The 26644-nt window shown below is 49.8% G+C and overlaps 9 protein-coding genes across 9 annotated transcripts; all 9 read left to right on the top strand.

The window, feature by feature from the left end:
• Positions 1-129: 129 nt before the first annotated feature.
• On the top strand, positions 130-2129 carry N7473_003399 (uncharacterized protein). Its single transcript, XM_057149339.1, has 2 exons — positions 130-514; positions 567-2129. Exons 1-2 carry the CDS (start codon positions 491-493, stop codon positions 1971-1973), a joined length of 1431 nt encoding a protein of 476 aa, XP_057012993.1. The 5' UTR covers positions 130-490; the 3' UTR covers positions 1974-2129.
• A 926-nt stretch (positions 2130-3055) lies between these two features.
• N7473_003398 (uncharacterized protein) lies at positions 3056-4637 on the top strand (the record flags this gene model as incomplete). Its single annotated transcript, XM_057149338.1, has 2 exons — positions 3056-3104; positions 3157-4637. 2 exons carry the CDS (start codon positions 3056-3058, stop codon positions 4635-4637), a joined length of 1530 nt encoding a protein of 509 aa, XP_057012992.1.
• Positions 4638-8368: 3731 nt separating this feature from the next.
• On the top strand, positions 8369-12072 carry steA (sexual development transcription factor SteA). The gene is made up of 6 exons (XM_057149337.1): positions 8369-8878; positions 9030-9166; positions 9226-9325; positions 9397-10932; positions 11041-11124; positions 11179-12072. Exons 2-6 carry the CDS (start codon positions 9043-9045, stop codon positions 11435-11437), a joined length of 2103 nt encoding a protein of 700 aa, XP_057012991.1. The 5' UTR covers positions 8369-8878; positions 9030-9042; the 3' UTR covers positions 11438-12072.
• A 590-nt stretch (positions 12073-12662) lies between these two features.
• N7473_003396 (putative sucrose transporter) lies at positions 12663-14779 on the top strand (the record flags this gene model as incomplete). Its single annotated transcript, XM_057149336.1, has 4 exons — positions 12663-12835; positions 12922-12961; positions 13058-13379; positions 13434-14779. 4 exons carry the CDS (start codon positions 12663-12665, stop codon positions 14777-14779), a joined length of 1881 nt encoding a protein of 626 aa, XP_057012990.1.
• Positions 14780-15362: 583 nt separating this feature from the next.
• Positions 15363-18514, top strand: N7473_003395 (bifunctional K:H/Na:H antiporter NHX1). Its single transcript, XM_057149335.1, has 5 exons — positions 15363-15590; positions 15672-15701; positions 15803-15952; positions 16048-16707; positions 16787-18514. The coding sequence occupies exons 1-5, from the start codon at positions 15548-15550 to the stop codon at positions 18010-18012; spliced, it is 2109 nt and encodes a 702-aa protein (XP_057012989.1). The 5' UTR covers positions 15363-15547; the 3' UTR covers positions 18013-18514.
• A 1378-nt stretch (positions 18515-19892) lies between these two features.
• On the top strand, positions 19893-21077 carry N7473_003394 (Fic family protein; the record flags this gene model as incomplete). The annotated part of the gene is made up of 1 exon (XM_057149334.1): positions 19893-21077. The coding sequence occupies one exon, from the start codon at positions 19893-19895 to the stop codon at positions 21075-21077; it is 1185 nt and encodes a 394-aa protein (XP_057012988.1).
• A 507-nt stretch (positions 21078-21584) lies between these two features.
• N7473_003393 (uncharacterized protein) lies at positions 21585-22783 on the top strand (the record flags this gene model as incomplete). The annotated part of the gene is made up of 4 exons (XM_057149333.1): positions 21585-21791; positions 21875-21928; positions 22074-22501; positions 22555-22783. The coding sequence occupies 4 exons, from the start codon at positions 21585-21587 to the stop codon at positions 22781-22783; spliced, it is 918 nt and encodes a 305-aa protein (XP_057012987.1).
• Positions 22784-24270: 1487 nt separating this feature from the next.
• Positions 24271-24931, top strand: N7473_003392 (uncharacterized protein; the record flags this gene model as incomplete). Its single annotated transcript, XM_057149332.1, has 3 exons — positions 24271-24586; positions 24668-24813; positions 24872-24931. Exons 1-3 carry the CDS (start codon positions 24487-24489, stop codon positions 24929-24931), a joined length of 306 nt encoding a protein of 101 aa, XP_057012986.1. The 5' UTR covers positions 24271-24486.
• Positions 24932-24975: 44 nt separating this feature from the next.
• Positions 24976-26612, top strand: N7473_003391 (putative GABA permease; the record flags this gene model as incomplete). The annotated part of the gene is made up of 6 exons (XM_057149331.1): positions 24976-24978; positions 25040-25187; positions 25253-25785; positions 25841-25927; positions 25980-26373; positions 26437-26612. 6 exons carry the CDS (start codon positions 24976-24978, stop codon positions 26610-26612), a joined length of 1341 nt encoding a protein of 446 aa, XP_057012985.1.
• Between the last annotated feature and the right edge of the window lie 32 nt (positions 26613-26644).

Below are 26644 nucleotides of genomic sequence, written 5' to 3'. Positions count from 1 at the left end.
AGTCTGACTCAGAGCCCACTAGTTAGTTAACTAGTTAAGCGATCACATGACACATGACGCGCCAAGCATTGGAGGTTTCCCCTGAGGAGAGGAATTAGGCTGTGAGGGCTGCCTCCATTGCGCTCTTGTTATGTTTTCCTGGGGATTTCGCAGCCACATGACAGCTTTTCTCCCACCATTTGGTGATAAAAAAACGCTGGAAAAACACGATTCTACTATGGAAAGTCACATATGAGGCTGCGTTGAACTGGCGGGTCGTCAGTGGATACAACATTCTACGAACATCAGCCAAGGACACCGCATTATCATCACAGTAGCTAGGGTCCTGACTGTTACAAATACTTTCGTTGGCAATTAATACGGGACACTTTTCTCGCTTTTCAATACCGCCCACGTGGCAGTTGGTCTCCTGGTCCAATATCCGAAGAGGCGTGGAACTTGAACGCATTGATCTGCGTAAGGCGTATGAAGAAGTAGCGAGGCTACAACGATGCTATCACAGTCAACGATGCCTGTATGTGACTGAAACAGATATTTTCAGGGTTATGGCTAATCTTACCATGTAGGAATATCAAGCGGCATCCGTGTTTGATAAATGCCCACTTGACATCTTGTACATGGTGTTCAAGTTGTTATCCACTGCTGAACTCCATAAACTATGTCTCGTCAACAAGCCTTTCCGCGCAATCGCCGAGCCATTTCTCTACTCGAAAATTCATTGGAGTTGGGGAGAACCTCTTTCTCCTCACCCAATCACTCAACTCTTAAGAACACTCATATGCAGGCCTCAGCTGGCTGCTTATATCACAGGCATCCACTTGGATCGCATGACCTCTAAGCACAACTCGATTTACCCTACATTTCGAAGATCTTCCACCCCCACTGCCGAACTGTATAGCGCTATTGCATTCATCCGGGAAACCGGAGTTCCCTATAGTGATCTTTGGATACAGGAAATGCACCTAGCTACGATGGATGCTTTTGTTGCTCTACTTTTAGCGCAAGTCCCGAATCTGAGATATCTATCCCTTGGCCCTGATGTCGCCCGACCGGATAGACTTATCGGTATGGTTCTCCGTTCGGCTATCTGTGAGCCTATGAATTATAAGCTACCTAGCTTTGAACATCTTCAAGATGTGTCTTTCCTCCTGAATCTCGGTCAGAACTACGTGCGTGAAAAACAGAGCAAAGATATTGCAGCCTTGTCACTGTTCTATCTGCCAAATATCCGACACATGTCAGCCTCCATCGAGAACCTCACTACGTTTTCGTGGCCTAAAGCACATTTGCCTACTCCATCGCAACTCACATCGCTCGATTTAACCAAAATACGAGAGATATATCTTGGTGAACTGCTCTCAGTCACTCCGAACCTCAAAAGCCTTCATTGGAAATGGCAGTACGATCATGGTCTCGACGATGATTTAAATCTGCCCATCCTCGATCTTGACCGGATTGCTGCTGCGATATCTCATGTTAGAGGCACTTTAACGGAGTTGACGATCACAGGTTGCTGTGAAATCAAAGGGGACGACCAATGGATTCCTAGCATCGAGATCAAGGGCTCATTGAATGCGATGGTCAATTGGGCCATGCTTAAGAAACTTCAGATCCCATGGGCATTCCTAATGGGGTTCGAACGAGACAAATCCAAACGATTGCAACATGTGATGCCGAAGAATATCGAGTTTCTGTCCATTACAGACGATCTCAAGCTACAAGACAATGATAGCACGCAACCAGAATGGCCTCTTTGGATCTGGAACGAGTATAAAATTTTAAAAAAGCTTCGATTATGGCTTGAGGATCGGAGTACATGCACGCCACATCTTCGACGCATTACACTGACACTACGCACAGAGTGGATATTTGCTGAGTTTGATGAATGGTCTCCTGACATAAGGCAGGCGTACAGGGACCTGGGTGCTCGAACTGGTGTTGAACTCGAGATCATAGAGCTAGATACTAAATAATAGGAGGGACGGATTCATGGGCGCTGCTTCATCGAACATCAAATGTGAAAGATATTCCATCCTGTTCGATAGATAGCGGTCACATAACCCTATCTATTTAGATCCTACGACCTCTGGATAAAACTTAGCTTCATCAACACTCTTACCGCCCTCGAGGGTCCTTCCTTTTCTCCATTTGTATCACATCCATCATGATCAAACCGGTAAATCCTTCAAACCCCAACGGGAGGTTGAGGATCTCAGTGCGCGATCCGGGATATATATACGTGACCTCCACCACCATCGGCAGTTGCCGGCACCGGGGCTGCAAATTTCGCAGCTCCGACCGTGCCAGTTTTACTTTGAAATTCCGAATATGTCACAGAAATACGTAAATAGTCATAGATGGAAGCACTATTTACTCCGACCGCCAGGCCGAGAACAAAAAAGGCATGACTAACACACCTTTCACAACTACTGGACCCCCGCCATGCATGATTCAGTAGGCCGCATGACGCGCATCAAGCATTGGACAAGATAATCTTGAACCCTGGTCTACCCCCAAAATGCGGAGTAGCGCGGGGTGCAGCAGGGATTCGGAATCATTTAGCAAATCAATTCTTCTAAGAATAATTCCAGATGATCGACTAATTACCGTGCCACCGACGAACCAGACGTTGCAGCGATGGGCTTTCTTCCAGGGCCCATCCGCGCTAGTCCCAAAACAGTCATTATCTGGAGAGGAGAGGTAGATGTGGATTCTGGTACCGCAAAATCTATGGGGGTCACGGATCTTGCGATGAGATGTTCGGGGAGGAAAATTTTTTTCAGGTCTCTTCCCTAGACATTTAAGAGTTTTCCTCTCACGGTTCGGTCTTGGGAGGTGATACTTGAGCGAGATACTCATTGTGGACGTTTTTGCGATCTATAACGGTTCTGAGATCATTGGTTTTCACGAAACCGGAGGAGTGAGGTCATTTCCTGTAACTCTCCGCTTCGGTAAATTCGGGGGTACTGGATAACATCGGTTTTCTTTATTGTGAGGCTGACAGCCGCGGAAGGCTCGAGGAGCGTTCGCGACAGTCTTAACAGACCCCAGAGACATGGTCTTCGCACGTGGCGATGTCTCCGGCCACGATGATCAAGCCATCGGTATGTAATCTGTCATTTCTGCCAGTTGCAGATTCACTGACTCACATACTAGACCACAATGCTCCGGGCAGCAACATCGAGATCGTGTCCTGGAATGGACCGAAAGATCCCGAGAACCCGTACAACTGGCCGCTCCGCCAAAAATGGACATTGACATATCTAGCGGCATTCGCCACGTTCATTACCATGATGAACGGTACTATCATCACAGTGGCACATGCCGCGATCAACGAGGAGTTTGGCATCTCAGATGAGAACTTCCCTCACTCGTACTGGCCAGTGACATCCTGGGCCGTGGGTGGCGGCTGCTTCTCCCTTCTCATCTTGCCTCTCATGGAAGAGTTTGGCGTGAGATGGGTTTTCTTGTTGGCTTATGTAGCCTTTGTCTGCTTTGTGATTCCTCAAGCACTTGCGCAAAACTTTGCCACGTTGATCGTGACTAGGTTCTTTGCTGGTGGTTGTGTTTCGATCCTGGCGAATACCTCTGCCACGGTTATTGGGAATGTCTGGGATACTGAGAAGGCGCGGAACATTCCTGTCAGCCTGTATATTGTCACTTACCTGGTGGGAGCGAGCATTGGACCCGTCATCGGTGCACCTATCTTTGAGTTCCTCTCGTGGAGATGGATCAGCTACCTCCAGCTGATCTGGCTTTGTGCTCTTTTCCCGTTGTATTTCTTCCTCTTCAAAGAATGTCGTGGGATTGCCATTCTCGGAAAACGAGCGAAGGCTTTGCGGAAGGAGGGCAGGCTGGCATATACCCAGCATGAAATCGACAGCGAGGGGACATCGATGATGAGAATCGTGGCTCGGAGCGCAACGCGGCCTCTTCTTCTGTTCTTCACCGAGTCAGTCGTCTTCGTCTCATTCATGTGGTCTGCTTTCACAGTGGGAACCTTGTATCTCTTCACACAATCCGTCGAGCAGGTCTTCGTCGGTCTGTATGACTGGACTCCCTCCCAGGCTGGATACATCCAAGCCGCCATCGTCGTCGGTGAGATCCTCGGCTGGGTAGGAACCTTGTTCTCAGGCAAGATCTACTTCGACTCTGCCGCCAGGAACACCGAAGTCCCTGGCACACCCATCCCCGAGGCACGACTCTACCTCGCCATTGTGGGTGGCGTGCTCGGAATATCTGGAGGCATGTTCACATATGCGTGGACCTCGTATGCCAACTTTCCATGGATCGCACCAGCAGTCGGTCTCGCCATGGTGGGGGCAGGTAGTGTGATCGTCGTGACAGGAATATCAGACTACGTCGTTGACGCCTACGCCAAGTATGCCGCGAGCGCAGTCGGAATCATCGTCACCGGCGAGAACACCTTCTCTGCGTTTTTGCCCCTGGCCGCTATGAGCATGTACAACACACTCGGGTTTCAGTGGGCGAGCACGTTACTTGCATTCATTTCGCTAGCGTTATCATTCGCGCCCATCCTGTTCGTCGTTTATGGAAAGCAGATCCGAGAAAGGAGTCCGTTCATGAAAGAAGCCATGCTGGAGAAGAGGAGGAAAAGCTTTGATTCCTCCGTTTAGCTAATGTGTACCTATTTTTGACTCTGGCTTGTACATACGAATACTACATACAATATTCCCGCCTAATTGAAATGCCGAATGAACTGCTCCGTACGGCGATACGACGACTGACCTGCTTCAGGTTCTTTGAATAATTCTCCGGTACTGGCTAGGTTTCTCAAGTATCCCCTGTCCCCCACTATCCCGACTCCCCATGCCCACATTTGAATCCGATAGATTGCAACAGTATTCGAGAATGTAGAAGGACGAGCCGACGAGGTCACCGGGCGTAAGAAGAGTGGGCCACACCCGAGAAGAAGACCTCGATTTGAGGCTCCCAAAAAAGAATTTGAGTTTGGTTTGGTTGAAGTGTGGATACTATAGAGTAACTGTAGTATGTATAAACGGAGTACAGTATGGATTGCTAGGCTGAGTGCTAGGCTTGTCGTTGCATTGGAGACCTTTCCTGAAACAAAGGCACTTCCAAGGAAAAAAGCCAAGCGGGTCGAAACCGTGATACCCCCCATCCCACGCGAACGGGGGGCGCCTGACTCGTGCACCTCACTCGCGTGAAAGTTACAATTCAAACATATTCTGTTCTATTGTCGGCACAGTTTACCTCATCGTACTCGTGAAAGAGGGGCAAGAACGTGGTGGACGTTCGGTAAGAATCAATATACTTTTTCGCTAGGGGAGAACGCACGAGGCAGTCGGAGGTTTTCCAGAATAGGGCTTAGAACGGGCTCGCATCCGCTAGCCCCAGTTGGCGGGTCGACACAAGCTGGATATCGTTCCTGGATCAACCACACTGTCGGACTCGGCATCGCATCATGATTGATTTTGCTGAAGATGTTTTTGGTACAAGGTTGAAGGAACCCTTGGTGATTCACGAAGGTTTCTCAAGCGATGATGCTGATGGTTGAAGAATACTACCCCGTTGTCGATCTAGATGGGCGATCATACCCCTTTCACAAACGGAACCCGTCGGCCAGCGGAAGTTTGGACTCCACAGAGCCGCGGTATATCAAACTTTCGCTATACAAGGGCTACTTTGTCGTAGAGTTGGTCGGTATAGGCAGTAGTCAGAGTCGAGGGTCGAGGATCGTCCCCCGACAGGGGGTTTCGCATGCAATGAACACAGCAGAGTAAAACTATCTGTTGTAGTCAAGAAGTTGAGTTTGACGGACTATTACTAGACCAAGGCCATACTACGTATGCTGTCATCTCGAGTTTCCCCTTGGGGTGTGCTGCAGGATGATGGATCTTGTTCTTTTCCCAGCCACGGGATTTGATACGAAAAATTTCCAGACTCCACGGCCACCAACGAGACTAGAATACTAGACCTTCTAGATCGTTTCAAGCTGGACGATCAAACGGACACGCCTCGCCATGTGCCCTGTGCGGTGCACCCGCCCGAGAGTGATTCAGGGCTAGTCCAGGGGAAAAATCCCCGAAGGCCGCAGAAGTTGAAACCACCATGAAGAGCCTATCGTTGAGCCCGGTACATGCTCCTTCCTTCTGGACTTACTTCGCCGTATAGGGATGGGCAGGTTCACATAGTCCCATCGAGCTAAGAGGAACCCCCTCCTTGACTTCCAGCCTCCCTGGTGACTCTTTCTTTATCCGGTAATAGTGTGTGCTACTTGTACACTAGATTGCGAGTTGATATCGTAGATGAGCTAAAAGTAAGACATCTTTTTGGCTAGATGCTCGTTCGACCTTCTTCTTCTTCTTCTCCACAGACCATCACGACAGACGAAGACCGGATCTTGCCCGCATGTTCGAGGGTAAGACATGATGTTACAACCGACAACTTTAAACAGCGGGTTTCACGGCATCAAGATCTGGGTTGTGGGCAGGGAGATCATATCAGAGATACCTAAAAAAAGTTCCAGAGACTCATTGCTTGGGCTGGCGGGCGCAGGACTTCTTTTTGGGTTGTTTTGATGTCTTTGTTATTAGTTGGCCTAAATGGTTAGCAAAAAGCGATAACCAAACTATGGGTACACTGGGCCCTACCCGCAGATTTTCTCCGATAGGTTGATGGGTCGCCATGTGCTTTTTTCTCCCATGTGCATTTTGTTTGGACCATGGGACGGGTCATGGCTCGTGTCCAGGGGCAGTGCCAAGCTTTTGATTTTGGACTTGTTTTCAGCCTCGCGATTATGAGATATGGCCGGGCTTTGCGCGCCCGAGGACTGGATGTCGGAGAATGGCTAGGCAGTAGGGCCACTGGTCTAGAATGTGTTGATCTTATTTTATATATGACATCGACAATTAAAACATGGGTCAGGTACCCGGCAATGGTATCCATGGGTAGAGCCCGTGGCGAAATGGATAGTGAGAATTCGACAAGTCAGAAGAGGGCTGGAAATTGACCCGGAGCCCTAATGCATGCACTCCAGACGGCAAGGTGATGGACTCAGTCAGGTACAGTTCTCAACGGGGGAATCTCGGGGCCCGCCGCGCCGTATAGGCTACGGGAGTTACTACGGAGTATCTGTATAACAACATGGCAGTATAGAGCATGGGTCATTGGTTGCCAAAGTCGAGGAGTGCGACGCAGGGGGAAAACGTAGACCACACTAAAGAAAAGGAGGAGTCAGTTGACCGAGCTCATGCCATGTCATGTCATTGACCCTTATTCAACATCTTGACAAGTCGACATGCATGATTCGTTCCGGCCGATCTTTCAACCTCTCTATTTTGGACTTGTCGGTTCTGATGTGTCGTGCGCAAAACCAGGACTGCGGTCGGCAGGCCCGGAAAGGGATCAATTCCAGCCACAGCCGTTTGTTCACGGGGGCTCAAAGAGATCGGAGCAATAGCAGAAATGGGGAGAGTCGACTGGAGACTCGAAAGTATACCGGGAGAGAGACCCGGTCTTGGACAAGGGCTCTTGGGAAGAGTGGGACACTACGACGAGGAGGAGAGGGGGAGGATTCGTTTCAGTGGCTGCATGTAAGCGCCCACTGACTCTGAAACAACCCGAGAGCGGGTGCTTCAGATTCTCCAGTCAGGTCCCAGCGCTAGTTTGACCTCGCTCGCAGGGCTTGGCATGGCCGGATTGGGGGTCCACTGGTGGATTCTTGTTGGCTGGAGCCTACCTCGATCCCCTGTCGCGAAGGGCCTCCCATAGCAGAATATGATCCCTTGGCCTTGGACGGAGTACAGGATGCACAGACATTCTGCAGTCCAGTCACCCAGCGGACAAGGGATGTGTCGAATCACCGTTGAAGTGCCGATCGGTCGAAGTCTGCAAGGCACGGTGGTCAGTGGACGGGGAAATCAGGAAAGAAAGAAAGAGAAGAAAGGGGAGGGGAAGACGCAAAAATAGCATCGCATTGTTGACTTCTCTTTGTTTGTCTTCCCAAACGGTCGAAGACTCGACTATTTGGGAGGTGAGTTAAGAGTACAAATCGACAAATCGCAACTGATCACTGGGGCCTTGAGAATTCCACTGGCAACAGGGAAGTGGGACTGGACTGGGTCACATGTATTGGAGGTATGATTAACCATACAGTACGCGGTAAATTTGGAACTTTTATAGGGATTTACATCTAAAGTAACATAAATTACATAAATTACAGCCTCGCTGTCTTACCATACCTGTCATAACCAGTTTATCCACCAGGGTTTCTGGGCGCTTCCCAGTCTTTTCCGCCTTTCCCAGTTGTCCAGCGGCTTCGATACTTTTTGGCATTTTATTATTGTTCTGGTCTTCCAGTCCTCTTCCCGTACCTCCCGATTATTATTAGTAGTCAGTAGTAACGCCCGTACTCCAGTCGTCACTGACGTTGTGTATCTCTCCCCCTTCTTCCTCTTCTCCTCTCCATCCCCCTCTCCCATCCTTAGTCGATCCTCTCTCACCCTTCACTTTCACCTTCACCTTCGTTTCTTTTCTTCCGCTGCGCGAGGAATTCTACAGAGTCTATTACCGGCTGGTCCAGTTCATTCTCTGTCATCTCTCTTTCTTGTTGTCTTTCTCTTTGTCAATCCCCCGACAAGTCTCAAAAGAACAAGAGGCCGGTTCCTCTTAATCACCACCACTTCGACCCCCGGTAATCGCGTATGTTCGCTTGTTGCCATCGGCCGTGTGAAAAGATCCTCGTCTATCTGTATATCGATATATATACACAGTCTCGAAATTTGCTATCACAGCATCACAATAACACCTTTTATCCGGTGATCGCCTTGCGACGTTGATCATCCCCCCGTCGCGCCTTGTTGATCCGACCCGCCCTGTCGAATCATTTCTAACGGTGAGTCTTTGAAATGGGGTCATAGTCTCAAACAGAGAATAAAGGTCGTCAGCATTGCGGTCTAGTCCCCCCGGCTGGCGCTGTTCTTTGTTCGCGACAACCCTTTATCTATACCTGCTCCTTCCCGGTCGGCGCTGATGGTTTCTTGCAGCGCGCGTGGAACCATGTATCCCCAACCAGGTGCCCCAATGGCACCTCCCCAGAAGCCAGAGACGTTTATGCTATCAACTGAAGCCCAACAAAGCCTCCCGCACGATGCGCAAGTCGCCCTGCAGCAAGTCGATAATCGTATGTTGTTGGAATCGGGGATTTGCAATGCATGGCCAGTCATGCTGACCAGAACTCAGTGAAATACTTCCTCCTCTCGGCTCCCGTTGACTGGCAGCCCGACCAGTTGATTCGTCGCTTCCTCCTGCCGACCGGCGACTATGTGTCTTGCGTTCTCTGGTTAGTGCGAAGTGCCTACGACACCAAGGCCCCCGCGCGCGACTCGACCACTAACAAACATGCCCTTCTAGGAGCAACCTCTTCCACATTTCCGGAACCGATATCGTGCGATGCCTCGCCTTCCGATTCCAAGCCTTTGGTCGCCCTGTTAAGAACTCCAAGAAATTCGAGGAGGGAATTTTCTCCGACCTGCGAAATCTCAAGGCCGGGACCGATGCGACCCTGGAGGAGCCCAAGAGTGCGTTCTTGGACTTCCTGTACAAGAACAACTGTATCCGTACCCAGAAGAAGCAGAAGGTTTTCTACTGGTACAGCGTTCCTCATGACCGGCTGTTCTTGGATGCGCTTGAGCGAGACCTCAAGCGCGAGAAGATGAACCAGGAGGCCACTACGGTTGCCGTCAGTGAGCCGGCCTTGTCGTTCGAATTTGATTCGTCCCAGTCGTTGTATGAGCAGTTGACCAAGGCGCAACAAGCGAACACCTCCTCGTTTGCTGCTGCTGCCCACGCCCACGCAAGTACGACATATGGCCAGCCCAGTTCCCCCGTGGTTCGGACCGTTGACGCAATGCCTCCTCCCCAGATGGCTCCCCCAGCGATCCCGCTCATGCAGGACGACCATGGCAACCCGACGATGTACGGCAATCCTCAGATGCCTCTTTCGAACAATCTAGTCCAGAGCATCATTAAGCGCGAGCAGGACTACGGGCAGATCCAGTATGATCGCAATGGAATGCCCCTCGCCCGCATCCACCAGCGCCATTCGTCCATGCCGACCTTCTACGAGTACTCGCCCGCCCCGTCTTTCGTTTCTTCTCAGTACGAGGATTACAGTAATCGCGGTCTGTCCTTTGAACCGGTGACTCCACCGCAACATTCGGTCGGACTCGGCGCTGAACCTGCGTATATCGCCAACGAGGATACGGGTCTCTACACTGCGATTCCGGATCTTTCCCACGCGGCGCCATACAATCCCATGATGCAGCTTCCACCATCCAACTTTGCTGCTGCTGGTCACTACCCTAGTGCCTCTCGATCCTTTTCGTCCAATGCCTACTCCGTCATCGAGGGCTCTCCCACTTACAAGCAGCGGAGGCGGCGACCCTCGATCACCCCGGGACCGGCTGGTACCCCCGGTGCCACCAATGGGTCCCACGGTGCGCCCTCCTCTCAACCTCCACCTTATGCTGCTCACCGCCCGAGCGATCTTCGACGCTCCGTGTCTAGCTCGGTGGCCCCTGTTGCGGAGGGTGAGGAGTCTGGGCATGATCTAGCTCGGACATACCCAAGCGCCATGCTCCCCCAGAAGGACCTGTTGCAGGAAATCTCACGTCATGGAACCCCGCTTCAGCACTTGGAGGAGTCCGTTGATCAGCACGCAGTGCCAATGAGCAACCCTCCAGATGACCTGACAGCGCTCCCCACTAGTGCAGCTATTGAAACAACGGTTCAGAACAGCACTGGCCGGTCGGACCGTGCGGGCCCTGGTCCTGCACGTCGCGCCCGGAGTGCCACCATGATGGAGCTTGGACCGTATCCCCAGAAATCTCACTCGTGCCCAATCCCGTCCTGTGGACGACTCTTCAAGAGATTAGAGCACCTCAAGAGGTAAGCTTCATTTCTATTTTTGCACGCCCTGCCGTTTCGGATGGGGCTGAACCGCACAATGACCCGGTGTGATGGTTTCGATAGCCGCCGACTAACTTGGGCGCTTAGGCATGTGCGTACCCACACGCAAGAGCGACCTTACCCCTGTCCATACTGCAGCAAAGCCTTTTCTCGATCCGATAACCTCGCACAGTAAGCTGACCTTGCATGACTGCTCTGACGACCTCATACTAATTTCGCTTCCAGGCACCGTCGCATCCACGAGGCCCAACAAGACGGTCAAGGACCTATTGCCAATGATGATGACCTGGAGAATGATGCTAATGAGTTTGAATCCGCTGGTGAGGACTCGTCGCCGCCTGCACACCACGTCCCGCACACTATGGTCCAGATGCCCCCGATGACCTCGATGGCGACATCCATGAGTATGCCCTCGGCAATGGCCACTATGGTCCCTGCGTCGCATCAGATGATTGCCCCGCAGCTTCTGCAGCAGCAAATGTAAACTGCGGTCAGGGCTTGAATATCCTTGGTGTGACCTTGTCGACCGGGTCTGCAGACGCATCTAGGCGTCCTGGCCCTGGTGTTTAATTTCTCATGTTCACTCTTTTCAGCACCACGACTTACCCCACCAAGGTTATTGCATCTAATCATCTTTCATTCATTCTCGTTGGGTCTGTCGCTGGCGATGTTGTTCGACACATATCTCCATCTACTTATTCCGTCTGCATGGCATGCTTGTTGGATTTTCTTTGTTGCTTCTCTACATTATTTATCTGTGTTGGAACTTATGGCTGACTGTGTTGGACTCTGGTTTTGGAACTTACTGCTCTTGTATTATCGCCTTGTGCTTCACCCGCGGCACAGAACATTGGAACCTGGCCTGGCCGGTACGGGCACGGGCAACTTGGGCCGTGCAACGTTTCTCGAGGGGACATTTGGAGGATTTAGGGGACATTTTGGTATGGCTTTTCTGGAATATCGGGTATCTTCTATGGAAAGTGGGAATCTTTTTTCTTGTCTCTATTGTGTGTAATTGTGATTGTGCTTGTGGTTTTGGATCAGTGCCGTCTTTGTTGCGGCTGGTTTATACTATAGACTTTAACGAATTGACTTGAATACAAAATTTGGCAAAAGGACAAATTATCAACTGGTTTCTATTCCTGTTTAATTGTCGCTATGCTCAATTGTTAGGAGACTGACTAATTTACTGTTCGTCTGTAAATAGGCGATTTCATATCTTCACGAGGTTCCTCATTCGGCTGCAGAGCCAAGACATTTGAATATCACGTGCGCTGACGTCTTCGCAAATGCGCCGCTGAGCTTCGACCGTAGATAGACGTCTTCAGTCCCCCAAAGCCTCACAACGAGCTTATTCGCTGATCTCAATAATCCATTCGACACAGAAAACAAGTCGGCGTAGTTGAGAACTTCCCCTGAACCCACGCGAGCCTAAGCAACTACCAAACCGTTCGACTACTCCTATCCACTTGCGGCCCCCAGTACTCAATGGCTCAGAGCGCAATTGACCACTAATGACTCGTTGACCCGAGATAAACCAGCGACGCACCCCCATCAAAATCCGGACGCCCTCATCCGAATACCTCTATACCATTCTCGCCTTCAGATAGCTCATATGCTGTATCTCCGTGCCCCGTGAAACGATCGTGGGGTATAACAGTGGGTCAACTCTTATCGGACAGGCCATCGCCAAATCACAAATCACGTCCATGGTACACTCAACCACTGAGCAAGCTGTCCACGAACATTCACCCCTTATGGAGTCACGGCGTGAAAATGACTCCGATGGTGGGTTTGTCGGGGGCCAGGTTGAAGGGAAGGATTTGGATGATTCGTCCAAGAGTGGGTGGTATTTGTTTTTGTTGACTATTTCTATTGGAGGGTGAGTTTTTTTTGTCTTTTATGGCTGGTTGGATAGGGGGATTTTCAAATGGTAGAGTTCTGGATTCTGATTATGGCGTGGAATAGGTTGCAGGTTGTTTGGTCAGTGGAATTGTCTAATGGGTCGGTAAGTTCATTTCACGTCCCTCGATGATTATATCTTCTCGGGTTTATGGCGCGTAAACACCTCGATTGAATGGATGTGTTACTGATCACTCGATAGCCATTCCTGCTCTCACTTGGGATGAGCAAAGCTCTCCTTGCTTTTGTATGGATAGCGGGCCCTGTGACTGGTACCCTGGTGCAACCGTATATCGGCATTCGAAGCGATAATTGCCGGCATCCATGGGGTAAAAGGAAGCCATTCATGTTATGGGGTGCTGTGGCACTTATCATCTCTTTACTTGCATTGTCATGGGTTCAGGAGATTATGGGTGGGATTTTGTCGATATTTGGTGTGGATCGACAGTCTGGCGGAGCAAAGATTACGAATATCGTTGTTGCTACGCTTTTGATGTATTGTCTTGATTTTGCGATCAATACTGGTATGTCTAGAATCCTTGTGCTGTGTGTATCCGAGCTAATGAGAGTCCGCACAGTCCAAGCGGCCATTCGAGCATTTATTGTCGATAACTGTCCCGCCCACCAGCAGGAGGTTGCTAATGCATGGGCCAGTCGGGTGACAGGCGTTGGCAATATCTTTGGCTTCATCTGCGGATATCTCGATCTACCGAAGATTCTGCCATTCCTTGGAAAGACCCAGTTCCAAGTTCTCTGCGCTCTGGCTGCTATATCCCTCAGCGTCACACTGCTCGCCACTTGTCTCTACATTAAGGAGCGTGATCCGAGACTGGATGGGCCACCACCTTCCGATGGTCTGGGTCTTGTCTCTTTCTTCCGCCAGGTTTTTAAATCTATTCGCCATCTGCCCCCGCAGATCGCCCGGGTCTGTGAGGTACAGCTCGCCGCGTGGGCAGGATGGTTCCCATTCTTATACTATGCGACTACTTATGTTGGTCAGCTTTATGTCAACCCTATATTTGAGGATCATCCCAATATGTCGGATGATCAGATTGATCAGACGTGGGAAGATGCTACTCGGGTTGGAACTTCGGCGTTGCTGGCTTATGCCATTATCTCCTTTGTGGCCAATATTGTCCTCCCGATCTTCGTGATCCCCACATCCGGCCAAGTCTCTGAGACTACCGCTCATCATGAACGAATCGTGCATCCCGAGGATGAGGATGGAGGTGAAACGGGTCAATCATATGAACCACTGCTCGACGGAACGCCTCACAAGGTCGTCGAGGAGAAGCCAACGTGGCTTTCTCGTCTGCAGATCCCCGGATTGACACTCCGCCGGACATGGCTCTTGTCTCATCTACTATTTGCAGTATGCATGTTCAGCACATTTTTCATTTCGTCTGTCCCAGCCGGCTCGGTAGTCATCGGCTTTGTCGGTATCTGCTGGGCCTTGACTCTGTGGGCACCATTTGCCCTAATCTCCGCCGAGGTTGCCCGCGCCGATGTCACACGGCGCTCACATCGTCACGAAACAGGAGGATCCGGGCCCGCGACGGAGTCCGGGAGGGCACAGAATACTACCTCCGGCTCTTATGCACCTGTGTCTAGCGAGGATGATCCTGAAGACGCCGATGACGATGATGCCCACGAGCATGATGTGGAGAATGGTGCCCCGAAGCCACTTCCCGTCAGTGAGGAAGAGAACCTTGCACAGGCGGGTATTGTGTTGGGTCTACACAATGTCGCCGTTTCATTCCCTCAGATCTTTTCTAGCTTGATCTGCAGCGCTATCTTCAAGGCTGCTCAGAAGCCGCGCGGTGAGCCGTGGGATGATAGTGTGGGATGGGTGCTTCGATTCGGTGGATGTGCTGCACTGGTTGCGGCGTTGCTTACGAAGAGGTTGGCTGAGGGCTCGCGATGAAACCGAGGAACTCATGGTTCAAGTTTCCCATTTGCAAGACAGGGTGATTCTGGAGATATGTAAACACAATCTCACCCTTTGTGAATGCCATCCTGCAAGGGCATGCCGATGATGTAGCCCACGGAGGGAAGCGGGTCAGCCCTGGACGATGCAGTCATCGTCCGAATGTAGGGGGCAGTGACATGATATGCTATGATATGATATGACACGACATAGTCATTTGTTTTATCTGAGTGTTGGATTAGCACTTATGAAGTTTTTAATAATAGAGTCTCAAATAGAAGTTCTTACCCCTGATTATTTGTTGATATCGAGGTAGTGAGACATACCCCATTCGTCCCATTTACCCGCGGTGGCCGTTTCTTGGCAAATTACGCGGTACTTTGAAAGAGGCCCACGTGTCAGATTTCGTGTAAAACAGGAACATTACAGTACAATAACAGCGGTGGAACACAGTCATCCATAAGGTTGGTGGCACAACCCCTGTCCTGGTATTTGGTACTGTACTTCTAATACCATACCCTTCCACCAATCAGTCCCTCCGCTCGGCGGATGCAACTCAACTCTGAACTCCAAGCCTGGCCACCTTGAATTCTGGTGACCTACTTGTATCTCATCTCGCCACCTCCCGCTCATTCCTTTATCCTGCACCTTCTGGCCTGCAGAGTATGCGCGCCTAGTCTCGCCCTCTCTGACTCGCCGCGCGGGAGTTTCTTACTGCCAAGTGTCATCCGCGCCGGACCCTCGGAGGTTCATGATCGAGTCGCAATGGCTACTCAACTAATGGGCGAGGCCGTCCACGCCCTGCTTCGTATGTGGCCCTAACAGCTTCGGTCTTTTCGCTTGCCTCGTCTCCGCTGGATTTACAGCTAACCTTTGATTGTTATCGCAGGGCGAGCGGCGGAAGACACAGATCCCGATGGTACGCAAGCAAGCCCAAGCTCCCGAGCTCCTCTCCCTCGATTGATGCCGATAAGTATACACATGGAATACGATGGTCTGACTATGAGTCTTGGAATATAGATTCTCCTGAAGCAGGATCCAAGGAGATTACTAGCTCCTGGGCGCTGTTTATTATGATTATGTTGTTGATGTTCGCCCTGTTCACGAGTTACATCCTTCAGCAAAGGAAGATTCAAGCTGTCCACGAAACAGTATTATCGATTTTTGCGGGTATGTCGACTTGAAAAAGAAGCGAAGGATTCGTTTGAACCTGCGGTAACGAGACCGCAGGAATTGCCAAACCAGTTTTGCTGACAGCGTGATAGGAATGTTTGTTGGGCTCATCATTCGCCTGTCGTCCAAGTCCAACCTTCAGGACAGCGTCGCCTTCGACTACCAATTCTTCTTTAACCTCCTCCTCCCCCCGATTATCCTCGCTTCCGGATACGAGCTCCATCAAGCGAATTTCTTCCGGCATATCGGTACAATCCTTACCTTTGCCTTCGCCGGCACTTTTATCTCCGCCATCGTTCTCGGCCTGGTATTGTACCTCTGGACACGGATCCCGCTGGACGGGCTCAACATCTCCTTTGTCGAGGCGATTTCTGTGGGCGCGACACTATCAGCTACCGATCCTGTGACCATTCTTGCTATCTTCAATCTGTACAAGGTCGAGCCGAAGCTTTACACGGTGATTTTTGGTGAGGCGCTTTTGAACGATGCTATTGCTATTGTGCTTTTCGAGACTGCGCAGAAGTACGCGGAAACCGATGCTGGCTCTCTGACCTTTTTGAACCTGTTTGAGGCTGGTGGGCTCTTCTTGCTTGTGTTCTTTGGTAGTATGCTGGTTGGTATTATTGTTGGTATCGCTACGGCGCTGGGACTCAAGTACACTTTGGTCCGGCGGATGCCGAAGATCGAGAGTTGTCTGATCGTCCTGATTGCTTACGCCAGCTACTTCTTTTCTAATGGCGTGCATTTGTCTGGTAAGTTTACTACTGATGGCTACGTTCATCCGTGTTTTCGAAGCGATGTAAGCCCCAGAGCTAACCTATTCTCACACAGGAATTGTGTCGCTCTTGTTCTGTGGTATCACATTGAAGCATTACGCCTACTATAACATGTCTCGCCGAACACAGTTGACCACGAAATACCTGTTCCAGGTGATGGCGCAGCTATCGGAGAATTTTATCTTCATCTATCTTGGACTGGATCTGTTTGTCGAGTCGAACCTGCATTTCAACCCGCTATTCATTCTAGTGTCAGTTTTTGGCATTTGTCTTGCCCGCTACCTTGCTGTGTTCCCTCTGTCAAAGGCCATCAATTGGTTCATTCGCTACCGAGCTCGGCGCCGTGGTATCGAAGTCGCCGATGAGTTGCCATTCGCCTATCAAGCGATGCTTTTCTGGGCCGGTCTGCGTGGTGCTGTCGGTGTTGCACTGGCAGCCGGCCTTTCCGGCGTTAACGCCCCTACTCTGCGAGCCACAGTTCTAGTGGTTGTCGTGTTGACCGTGATTATCTTCGGAGGCACCACGGCGCGCATGTTGGAGATTTTGGGTATTCGAACCGGAGTCGTCGAGGAGATTGATTCCGACGACGAGTTCGACATTGAAGTCACTCACGGTGGTACATACTACAAGCGCTCCGATACTGCACTTGGCTACACGCCCCGGCGTACCGAGTCCGGCATCCCTCTCGACGGAGTCAACCAACCAACGCGCGGTGGCATCGATCGAGCAGACAGCTACTCAACCGGCAGCAACCGTCGGCCCAGCCCACCACACGGCCATACCCGAATGTACTCAGCAGCCTACAGCCCCAAGGACGCCCAATCCCGACGCGATCGCTCATCAACCGCAATCCTCCTCAACGGCGGCCCAGGCCCAAGCAGCCGAAGCATCAGCAGCGGCGGCAGCGACGACGAATTTGGCCTCCCACCCACAGGCAAGAGCCGCGCAGGCCAAGTCGCCCACCCCGACGATTTCGATCTCGATCTGGACGGTCTCTCAGACGACGACCTCCCACCCGCCGCAAGCAGTGCATCGCGTCTTCGCCGTCAATCTTCCCACCCTTCAGTAGGCACACATACACCCTCACCAAACCCCATATCTGCCAGCGTCTCCCCGGCCCGGCAACCGCAAGGCCTTAGCGCCCGCGAAGCCCTGCGAGATCTCTGGCAAGGCGGTGCCTCGGGCGACCACGCCGCGTGGTTCCGTCAACTCGACGAGGATTACATCAAGCCGAAACTACTGCTTGATCAGTCGAACCACAAGGGACCTGGTGCGGTCTGATGAAGGGTGGATATTTCTTTTCTTTTCTGCTTTTGGTTGGTTTGGTTCGGTTTTGATACCTTGGGAATTGGAGGGAGAGTAGACGGATAACACAGATACCTTGGCCCGTCATTTACTCCTCTTTTTCCTGTTGCATGAGCACGTAAGTGTGCCTACAATATGAATGTATATTTAGCCTGTGCTTTTGGACTTGGGGCTCCGTTTTTTTGCATTGACGTATTAAGAAATTTTGGTCTTTTGTTTTGAGGGTAGCTTTTCTGGTTGATGGCTGGTCTGGACTGGACTGGGTTTGTTGTGGCCCTGGTGGCTGCAGTCCAGGGGTTTGTTGTATGTTGTTTAGACTTGAATTTTGGGCACTGGCTGGCTGGACCCCGGGGGGCGGGGGCAGAGAAGAAAGTACTTGAGGGTTTTCGTGGTGCAGTCTGGGTTAGAATCGTCTATAAAATGATTTAGCTGTCAAAGATCGTTTTTGAGTACGATGAATCTGAATTCATCCATCTACAATCTATGTTCTTAAGAACACACGCTTTGGAAGCGAGATTGATTTTGCCATGTAAACAAGTTGATTCAGGAATAGCGAAAACCTCCCGATTCCCAATATCAGAGGTATACCAATGAAAGGAAAGTAGGGCACAATTTAGAAGCAAAACCACCTTATTTCCGGATTTTACCATTTAGTGGGTGTGTATTGTTGGACGTCTTTCACGCAAGAATTCTTAGGTCTTTTGACTGATGGTGACGTGGCATACCTGGTAGCTAACCTACCTAGCTAGTCAGGTGGGAGCGCTCAAGGCAGTCCAGTCGACGCAGACAGGTCGATGCACGAGATAGTTAAGGCAGGGAAAGAAACACATTAACCTCAAACTAAGATATCTCGCACTTCAAGCTTTACATTTATCCTTGTACTTGAGGTACCCTAAAATAAGCTAATCCGAAAGTGGTAAAGCGTGGAGTGCATGTAGCCCCAGCCTAATCATAATTGAGAAACCTCCCGGGTATACAATGATATAATCCGTGTTAACTCCAGTCATCGCATAGGAAGAAATAGAACGAAAGCTAGTGGATCGAACTCTGCTAGGTTCCTATTGAAGTTTACATAAATAGATCAACTTGGATATGAGAAAACCCCATTCGACTACTGTGAGCCAGCTTGGGCGACTAAGACCTCGCGAATGGCGATATCATGATCATCACAACTGTACTTTGAGAAATTATCTCTGGTGGCTAGAACAGCCATATGGCCCTTGAAGTCCCCACAGCCAGGAATATTCCTTTCCTCGGCTTCCTGATTCTATGGTGTCCTAGTACTAGTTGATTGTGATGGACATGAACTAAGCCTATTACGGAAGATTTCTTACCATGGATGAGGAGGTCTTCATGTTTTGATGCTGCGGTTCTATGATGAAGACTGTGAAAGACTAATACGATCCTAAAATTCGTCATTACTGCCTTCCAATAACCGTAAAAGGCTAAGTAGTTACCGTAACGGGATACTACTAAGCCTATTATCCTCAATATACAAAACTAGATCCCTTATTGAGTCAGTGTTCTTCCCTCTTAACTTTCTTTTTTCTACCTACATCTCTACTTTTAAGAGTTCCTTCCTCTTTCTTTCTCCTCCATCTTATCCATTCCACGTTCCCATCTCCTACCTACTTTCTTACCACTTCTACCTTCCTCTCGTGTTTTCTACCCTTGACTCAAGCTGATCCTGATCACCACTATCAACTCCTACCATCACTACCTTCACTCATCATCACGCTCACCTACCTCCGCTATCCACCCTTTCATAAATCATCACCACAGCTCGTTCTCCCCTCTGCCTTCTAAAATTTCTCCCGCCATCACCTCCTCTCCTCCACCACTCATCGGAATTCGCCATGGCATCACCAACCAAGCGCCATAAGGCGAAACGCCCTAGCCTCGAGAACGCTTTCGAAGGCCTTGAGGTTACACCAAGCCTATCAAATCCTGGGACCTCTCCAACAATTCACCTTGGGAAGTCTCTTCGCAAAATGATGAAGTCTACCCTCCGTCTCGGCCATGGAACCGTGTCTCGCTCCGTGCGCGGCATAGAGACCAAGTTCACAATTACCCAGGATGAATTCTACGACTACAAGATCGCACACGAGGACTTCGACCCTGACTTGGTTTTCCCTGAGATGGTTAAGCTTGGAAATCAACTCCAAGATATTCTCCAAGCACGCCTCGATCCTGAACAAGAAGCTGCGTTCGAGAACCACATCTTGGAATGCCTGGTTCACATGGTCTACGGCTCAAACATGATTGAACATGCCGGTGCGGGACTTGAAATCACCTGGAAGCTGTGCATGAGGATCTTTCAAGGCGAGCAGGTTCCTGAGGACATTGGAAAGCGGGATGAGGAGTACATGCGCATCAAGGAGGAACGCATGCGCGACAAGCTTTCCACGAGTACCGCCGCTGTCCTGCGCAGTCGCCGTGAAATTGTTCAGCACGCCAAAGCAGCTGCGTACATGATCACAGAGCTCTGCCTACATGACCGGGACTTGTCTGAGGAGATTATTCTGGAAACGCATCGTATCTTGACTTATAAAGTCGATGCTGAAAGCGCCCCTTGGACACAATACAGTGGTATCTATCGTTGCGTGGATGTTAGCGCAGGCCTCCATACATTTACCTATCCTGTTCTCGTTCCTTCCAAGATGCAACAAATGATTTACGAGCTTCAATCCGACCTCCAACAAGCCGCAAAGTCTGGCGTTCTCGACCCTATCATGCTTGCAGCCAAGTACACACATATTTTCGTCAACATCCATCCATTCCTCGATGGAAATGGCCGTATGTGCCGTCTGATCTTGAACAGTATGCTTCTGAAGTTCGGCAGTTTCATTGTCTGTCTTGGGGAATATGGGCCAGACCGCAAAGCTTACAATGAGATCGCCTCGGCCGCGTCTCAACTTGAAGATACGTATGACGGCCGTGAAGAGGAGGAAAAGCCTGTTATGCATAAGGAACTAGCAAGTCTGATCTTGTCGCATGCTAAGAATAGCCTGGGAAAGCTCATCAAGGCGATCATGAAATAGGTTGGATCTGCTTCTCAATTGTATTTTACATTTCTTCTTATTGAAATACTCGCTTTTTAAATGCCGAGCCTGTAACTATTTCAAAATCAACTTGTTTGTATGGAAACATCAATCATTTCCACCGAGGCTACTTAAAAAGGTAGATTATAAATATGTTCCGCTTCATAGTCTTGATAAACGATCTTTGGCAGCTGGATCACTTGATGAGTGATTCTACCATTTTCGTTACGTCAATGAAACCGATGGCCTGGAGGCAAGAGTGAAACACTCGAAGGCGGACTTTGAAGCGGTAGTGTTTTTGCATGGATTATATGTACCATTTCAACGGTACAACCACTGGTCGCCGCATGCGGGTCCCACTTCCTAGAAGTTGGAAGACAAGGTTGAAGACCCACCTATACCCCTGATCCGAGTTAGGTGACCATAATTCTGCTAACAAATATAACCCGTCTGCCCCTCCTATGACCTGCTCCCTTACACTATTTTTCCAAGCGCTAATGACCCGGCATGCTATTGACAAAGTGTCTCAACCAATGGCCTGGTGGTATTCCCTCCTATATTAACCGCCACGAACAGGCTGAGGACGATGTGAAATCCGCGACTCGGGCTTGGAGGTATTTTGTTCGCGAGCGGTGGACTGACAGCGTCGCCACGGACCAACAGAGACGAGCTCTGATCGAAAGGTGGGCAACCGCTGACCAAGAATTGCGCGATGTAAGCTTTATACTCACAAATTGAGAATCTTTTACAAATATCGTAAGAAACTTAGCCTTATCATCAATCTAACACTCAGATAGAGCTATGGGTTCCGAGCGCCTGAGGGTGAGCCTGCTTTCGAGGACCCTGAGGACGTATGCATAGTCCTCTTTATTAAGCTACAAAGCCTCATTGACCCTAGATTAGGAACGTTGTCTCTATGGCATAGACTCCAGGTGTGATGATGTTTATATCTGTATCTCCGAGTGGACTCCTGAGAAGTAAGCTCTACTTGCGAAGTGTATTCTTGCATTATTCGGATGGGATGGCGGTTACGAGCATCTAGCACAAAATATGTCGTTATTGACGCCTTTTGAAGATAACCAAGGGGATATCTTGGAGACCTTCAAGTTCCGCCAAAGTGTCGCCAGACCAGATTTCCTGGATATGCACATGGCGCAGGATGGGACCGTCTTGTTCTCAGACGATGGTCCAAAACTAATTATTGATGACCGCACTCTTGAAACTGGACTGGCTCTCTGGGTGCAATTCGCGACGAACGGCACTAGGCAGCGAGCTTACCGGAGCCAGATGCTTACCGACGATTTTCCCGACTTATTTCGCGGGGTACATTTGAATCAGGACCCATTAGAGATCGCTATGATTCATATGGGAGAGAGAGAGGGAGAGGGGTATGATGACCTAGAAATGATTCTGGAGGATGACCCGTAAGTGCTCTAAGTTTCTGTTAATATAGATGATAATGCTGAAGGCTTTTCAGGGTGAATATGCTACGTCCTTTCGCGGATGTGTATGGTGTGGGGACATATTCTGGGGAGAATGGTCATGAACGGGCGAGACGCGACCTATGCGATGGACTTGATCAATATGCGCCTGGGTTCCGTGAAGCTGAGGAGCTAGGTAACAGTCTGGCGGTTGGGTATGAATTGGAGCGAATACTTGCAGATGAAGGAGGGCCGCTGAGGATCACGGAAAGGTCATTCAATTAACTAACACTCACCCCGTTATTGTTACGCTCAGTCAGGAAGATACAGAATCACTATAAAAACCTTCTACGAAACGATCAAGCATTGGGAAGGAAAGAAGGGGAGTGCGAGAAAACAAGAGGCAACATAGATACATAAGGGATGCCTGCGGCAGTAGGTGTTCCTCCAACAGAACACAAAAACTTGGTCACTTGACACCATAAAGCAATGATTTGTCTGGGGTAAGCTCTGATAATAGAATGGGCCGATAAGAAAGCCTCATAATGATCAAAATGATAAGCATTTGTGATGGAGATTCCCTCCTGATGGCGGATTCCTTGTTTGTCTAGGCCCTGCGCCTTGCTCTGTCGGCCTATAAGATGCATCTGCTTCCCCCTTCCTATTCTGCTTCCTTAAAGATCTCTAGATTGACCAATTAACTACTTCCCTCCTTCTGCTTGGTTCATTTGCGTATTATATAGCGCCAGTGCGCCATCAATTAGAATTTACAATGACTGAAGCTGTCATCCTCCGCTACCATGAATACGAATATCATGATGATAGATCCTTCAATAAAGATTCCCTTCCAGTAATCTCATCATCAAAGTTTAAGATTTTGTTCTCCGCAGAGGAATATTTCGGCCTAACTCGCGGGCCTATCTCCGAGTGTGGAAGGCGAGTGATTGTTCTCATCGCGATGCGGAACATGTGTCGACACGAGCTATTATCAGACAAAGATAAGCGATGCCATCATAAACACGTGGAAATCCTCCAAGTAATAAGCACTTCGAGTTTCCTTCCGATAACAATAAAACAGAGTCGGGCTCTAATTCCGTCAAAGATGTCCGATCAGCCCCAGAAGGTTAAATGTAAAGCGGGCTCCAGTCCGCCAACCTGACCCCACTTTAGAAGCACCAGTTTATCTGGGGTAAGCTCATAGAACCATAGAACGGACTGATAAGAAAGCCTCACCAGGATTCAAAGATAAGCATTTTGAAGAAATCTCCTATTTAGGCTAGAAAAGTGAGAAAAAGAGAACCAAGTCAAATAATTCTAATCGCAAGATAAAACCAGTGGCTAAGCAGCTTATCTCATTATATTCTGTACCAACTCAACTCACCAACCAGAATACAAGCCACAGACCGTTATCTTTGGCAGCCTGTTGTAAACGAGGGCAGTTAATGCGACTTATCGTAGTGATCTGGCATGACTCCAATAACGCCAAACTCAATCCAGGAATGATTACCCTCGTTGCGACGTTTCCTGCAGCCATTCAAACCCTACTCGACCCCCTCTTTCATCCCCGCTCCACTTTTCCTATTGGTATGCTACCGTATTCACCTACTCCAACCATAGCCTAGGCCATCGTTCTATCGGCTCTGCCGAAACCGAGGGCGGGCGCAGATTTTTTGGGAAGGGCCCATGCTTTTCAGGATAAGATAGTCTTGAGACAATTCTCGTGTTGATTCTTTTTAAAAAGGGCGGGGATCTCCCTTCGTGGAATGCGATCGCCTTACTTCTCGGCTGGCGGCCTTGTTATGCATATTGCATTCTAGTCTAGGTTTTGCTTTTTCCTAGGTTCCTTCCTCTGGCTCAAGGTGGCCAATCTTTTTTTGGTACCTTTGACATCCTCTGGGATGCCACCAAATTTCCTTATCTGAATCATATTCACCATCGTATCATCGTGGGCAAACCCTCTCGCTGTATTTACCATCTTCACAATCAGAATGGCGGACGCGTTGAAACCATCGCTCTCGCGTGATGCAAAACAGCCACATACGAATAATCATGACGCCCCTGTAGAGGCAGGGGATACGGAACTGCTAGGTAAATTGCGTCCTGTTCATCGCGCTATGACTCGTGTATAGTCTTGGTGTCCGGGAGCTTGATGTACTTACCGCTGTATAGCGACCCTGGGTTACAAGCAAGAACTCCGTCGCCACTATTCTACGGTCCAGATCTTTGCTGTCGCTTTCAGCATCATGGGTCTTCTGCCATCGATTGCTTCAACTCTATCTTTCTCAATGCCTGCTGGACCAGTGGGAATGGTTTGGGTAAGTAGATCTTCGAATAGAATCATCGATTGTAAATGATAAGCTAACATGTCTCTAGGGTATGCAGCTACTTCTCTCTGGCGTGCATGGATGCCGGGTTGTTGACAAAGATCTATAGGATGGCTGGCTGCAAGCTTTTTCATCTTCATTGTCAGTCTGGCTATGGTAAGTGAGAGCACTATCGTATGGCCTCCACTATGAGAACCAGGGACTGATGCATGGACAGGCTGATATGGCATCCGCCATGCCCACTGCCGGTGGTCTATACTTCTGGACCCACTACTTCGCCGCCGAAAAGTGGAAGAACCCATTGAGCTTCGTTGTCGGGTACAGCAATACCATCGGCCTTATTGGCGGCATCTGCTCGATTGATTGTAGGCCATACGCCTTTCACCACTCCTCTATCAAGCAAGCACTCTGCTAACAGTGTCTAATCCAGATGGATTCGCCAACATGCTCCTCTCAATGATATCCATTGCCCGCGACGGAAACTGGACCGCAACACGACCAATCATCTACGGCACATACGTCGCAACCGTATTCTCCCACGGCGTCATCGCCACATTCGGCGGTAGAATCATGCCCAGAATCCAGTCAATCTGCATTTTCCTGAATATTGGTCTGGTTGTAGCAACAGCTATTGCTCTACCCGTGGGGAAAGCCAAAAACGCTCCGCCCATTAATTCGGGGTCTTACGTCTTTGGTGATGTCGAGAACTTGACTACCTGGCCCACGGGTTGGGCGTTCATTATGGCGTGGTTGTCGCCTATTTGGACTATTGGTGCGTTTGATTCGTGCGTGCATATGAGTGAGGAGGCTACTCATGCGGCGCGTGCGGTGCCGTTGGGTATTATTACTTCGACGGGGATGTGTGGGATTCTGGGGTTCTTGTCGATGGCTATTATTGCTGCGGGTATGAGTCAGGATATTGAGGGGATTTTGAATTCGAAGTTTGGGCAGCCGATGGCTCAGGTATGTTTAATATGCCTGACATGTACCTGGTTCAGTAAGCTGATACCTTTGACAGATCTACTACGATGCCCTCGGCAAGAACGGTGCTCTCGGTTTTATGGCTGTAGTCATGACCGTGCAATACTTCATGGGATTAAGTATTGTAGGTCTAATCCACTCAACCATCCATTAACCCTTCTAACTCACCCATCCAGGTCCTCGCAGCATCCCGTCAAAGCTGGGCCTTTTCCCGCGACGGCGCCCTCCCCTTCTCATCCTTCTTCCGCAAAGTCAGCCAGGGCAAACTAACCCGCTACCAACCCGTCCGCATGGTCTGCGGTGTAATCGGCGCCTCGGCAATAATCGGCCTCCTCTCGTTAATCGACAACGCCGCCGCAAACGCACTCTTCTCTCTAGCCGTAGCCGGAAATGACCTCGCTTGGCTAACGCCTATCCTGGCACGTCTACTCTGGGGCCAGGATAAATTCGTGCCTGGGGAGTTTTATACCGGTAAATATCTCAGTAAACCGATTGCTTGGATAGCGGTTATTTATATGTTTTTTGCGATTGTGTTGTGTATGATTCCTACTGAGGGGCCGAATCCGTCCGGTAAGTTTCTTCCTTCGTTCTGTGGGAAGATGGGTATATGCTGACATTGGTGGATATTTGAAGCGGAGAATATGAATTATACTGTGGTTATTAATGGTGCGCTTTGGTTGGGAGCTTTGCTTTATTATTATGTTCATGCGAGGAAAACTTTCAAGGGGCCGCAGACTACTGTTTCGCCGGAGGATGAGGGTAAGCAGTTGGAGGCGGAAGCTGCTGTAGGGGGGCCGGAGAAGAGTTGATAGTCAGTAGGAAAGGCTATGGGAAATACGTA

Source organism: Penicillium subrubescens (assembly GCF_028828155.1).
Source record: "Penicillium subrubescens strain IBT 31985 chromosome Unknown utg000002l_segment0_segment0, whole genome shotgun sequence".
In the NCBI taxonomy this organism is placed as follows: Eukaryota; Fungi; Ascomycota; class Eurotiomycetes; order Eurotiales; family Aspergillaceae; genus Penicillium; species Penicillium subrubescens.
This window is presented reverse-complemented; position numbering and strand designations above follow the sequence as displayed.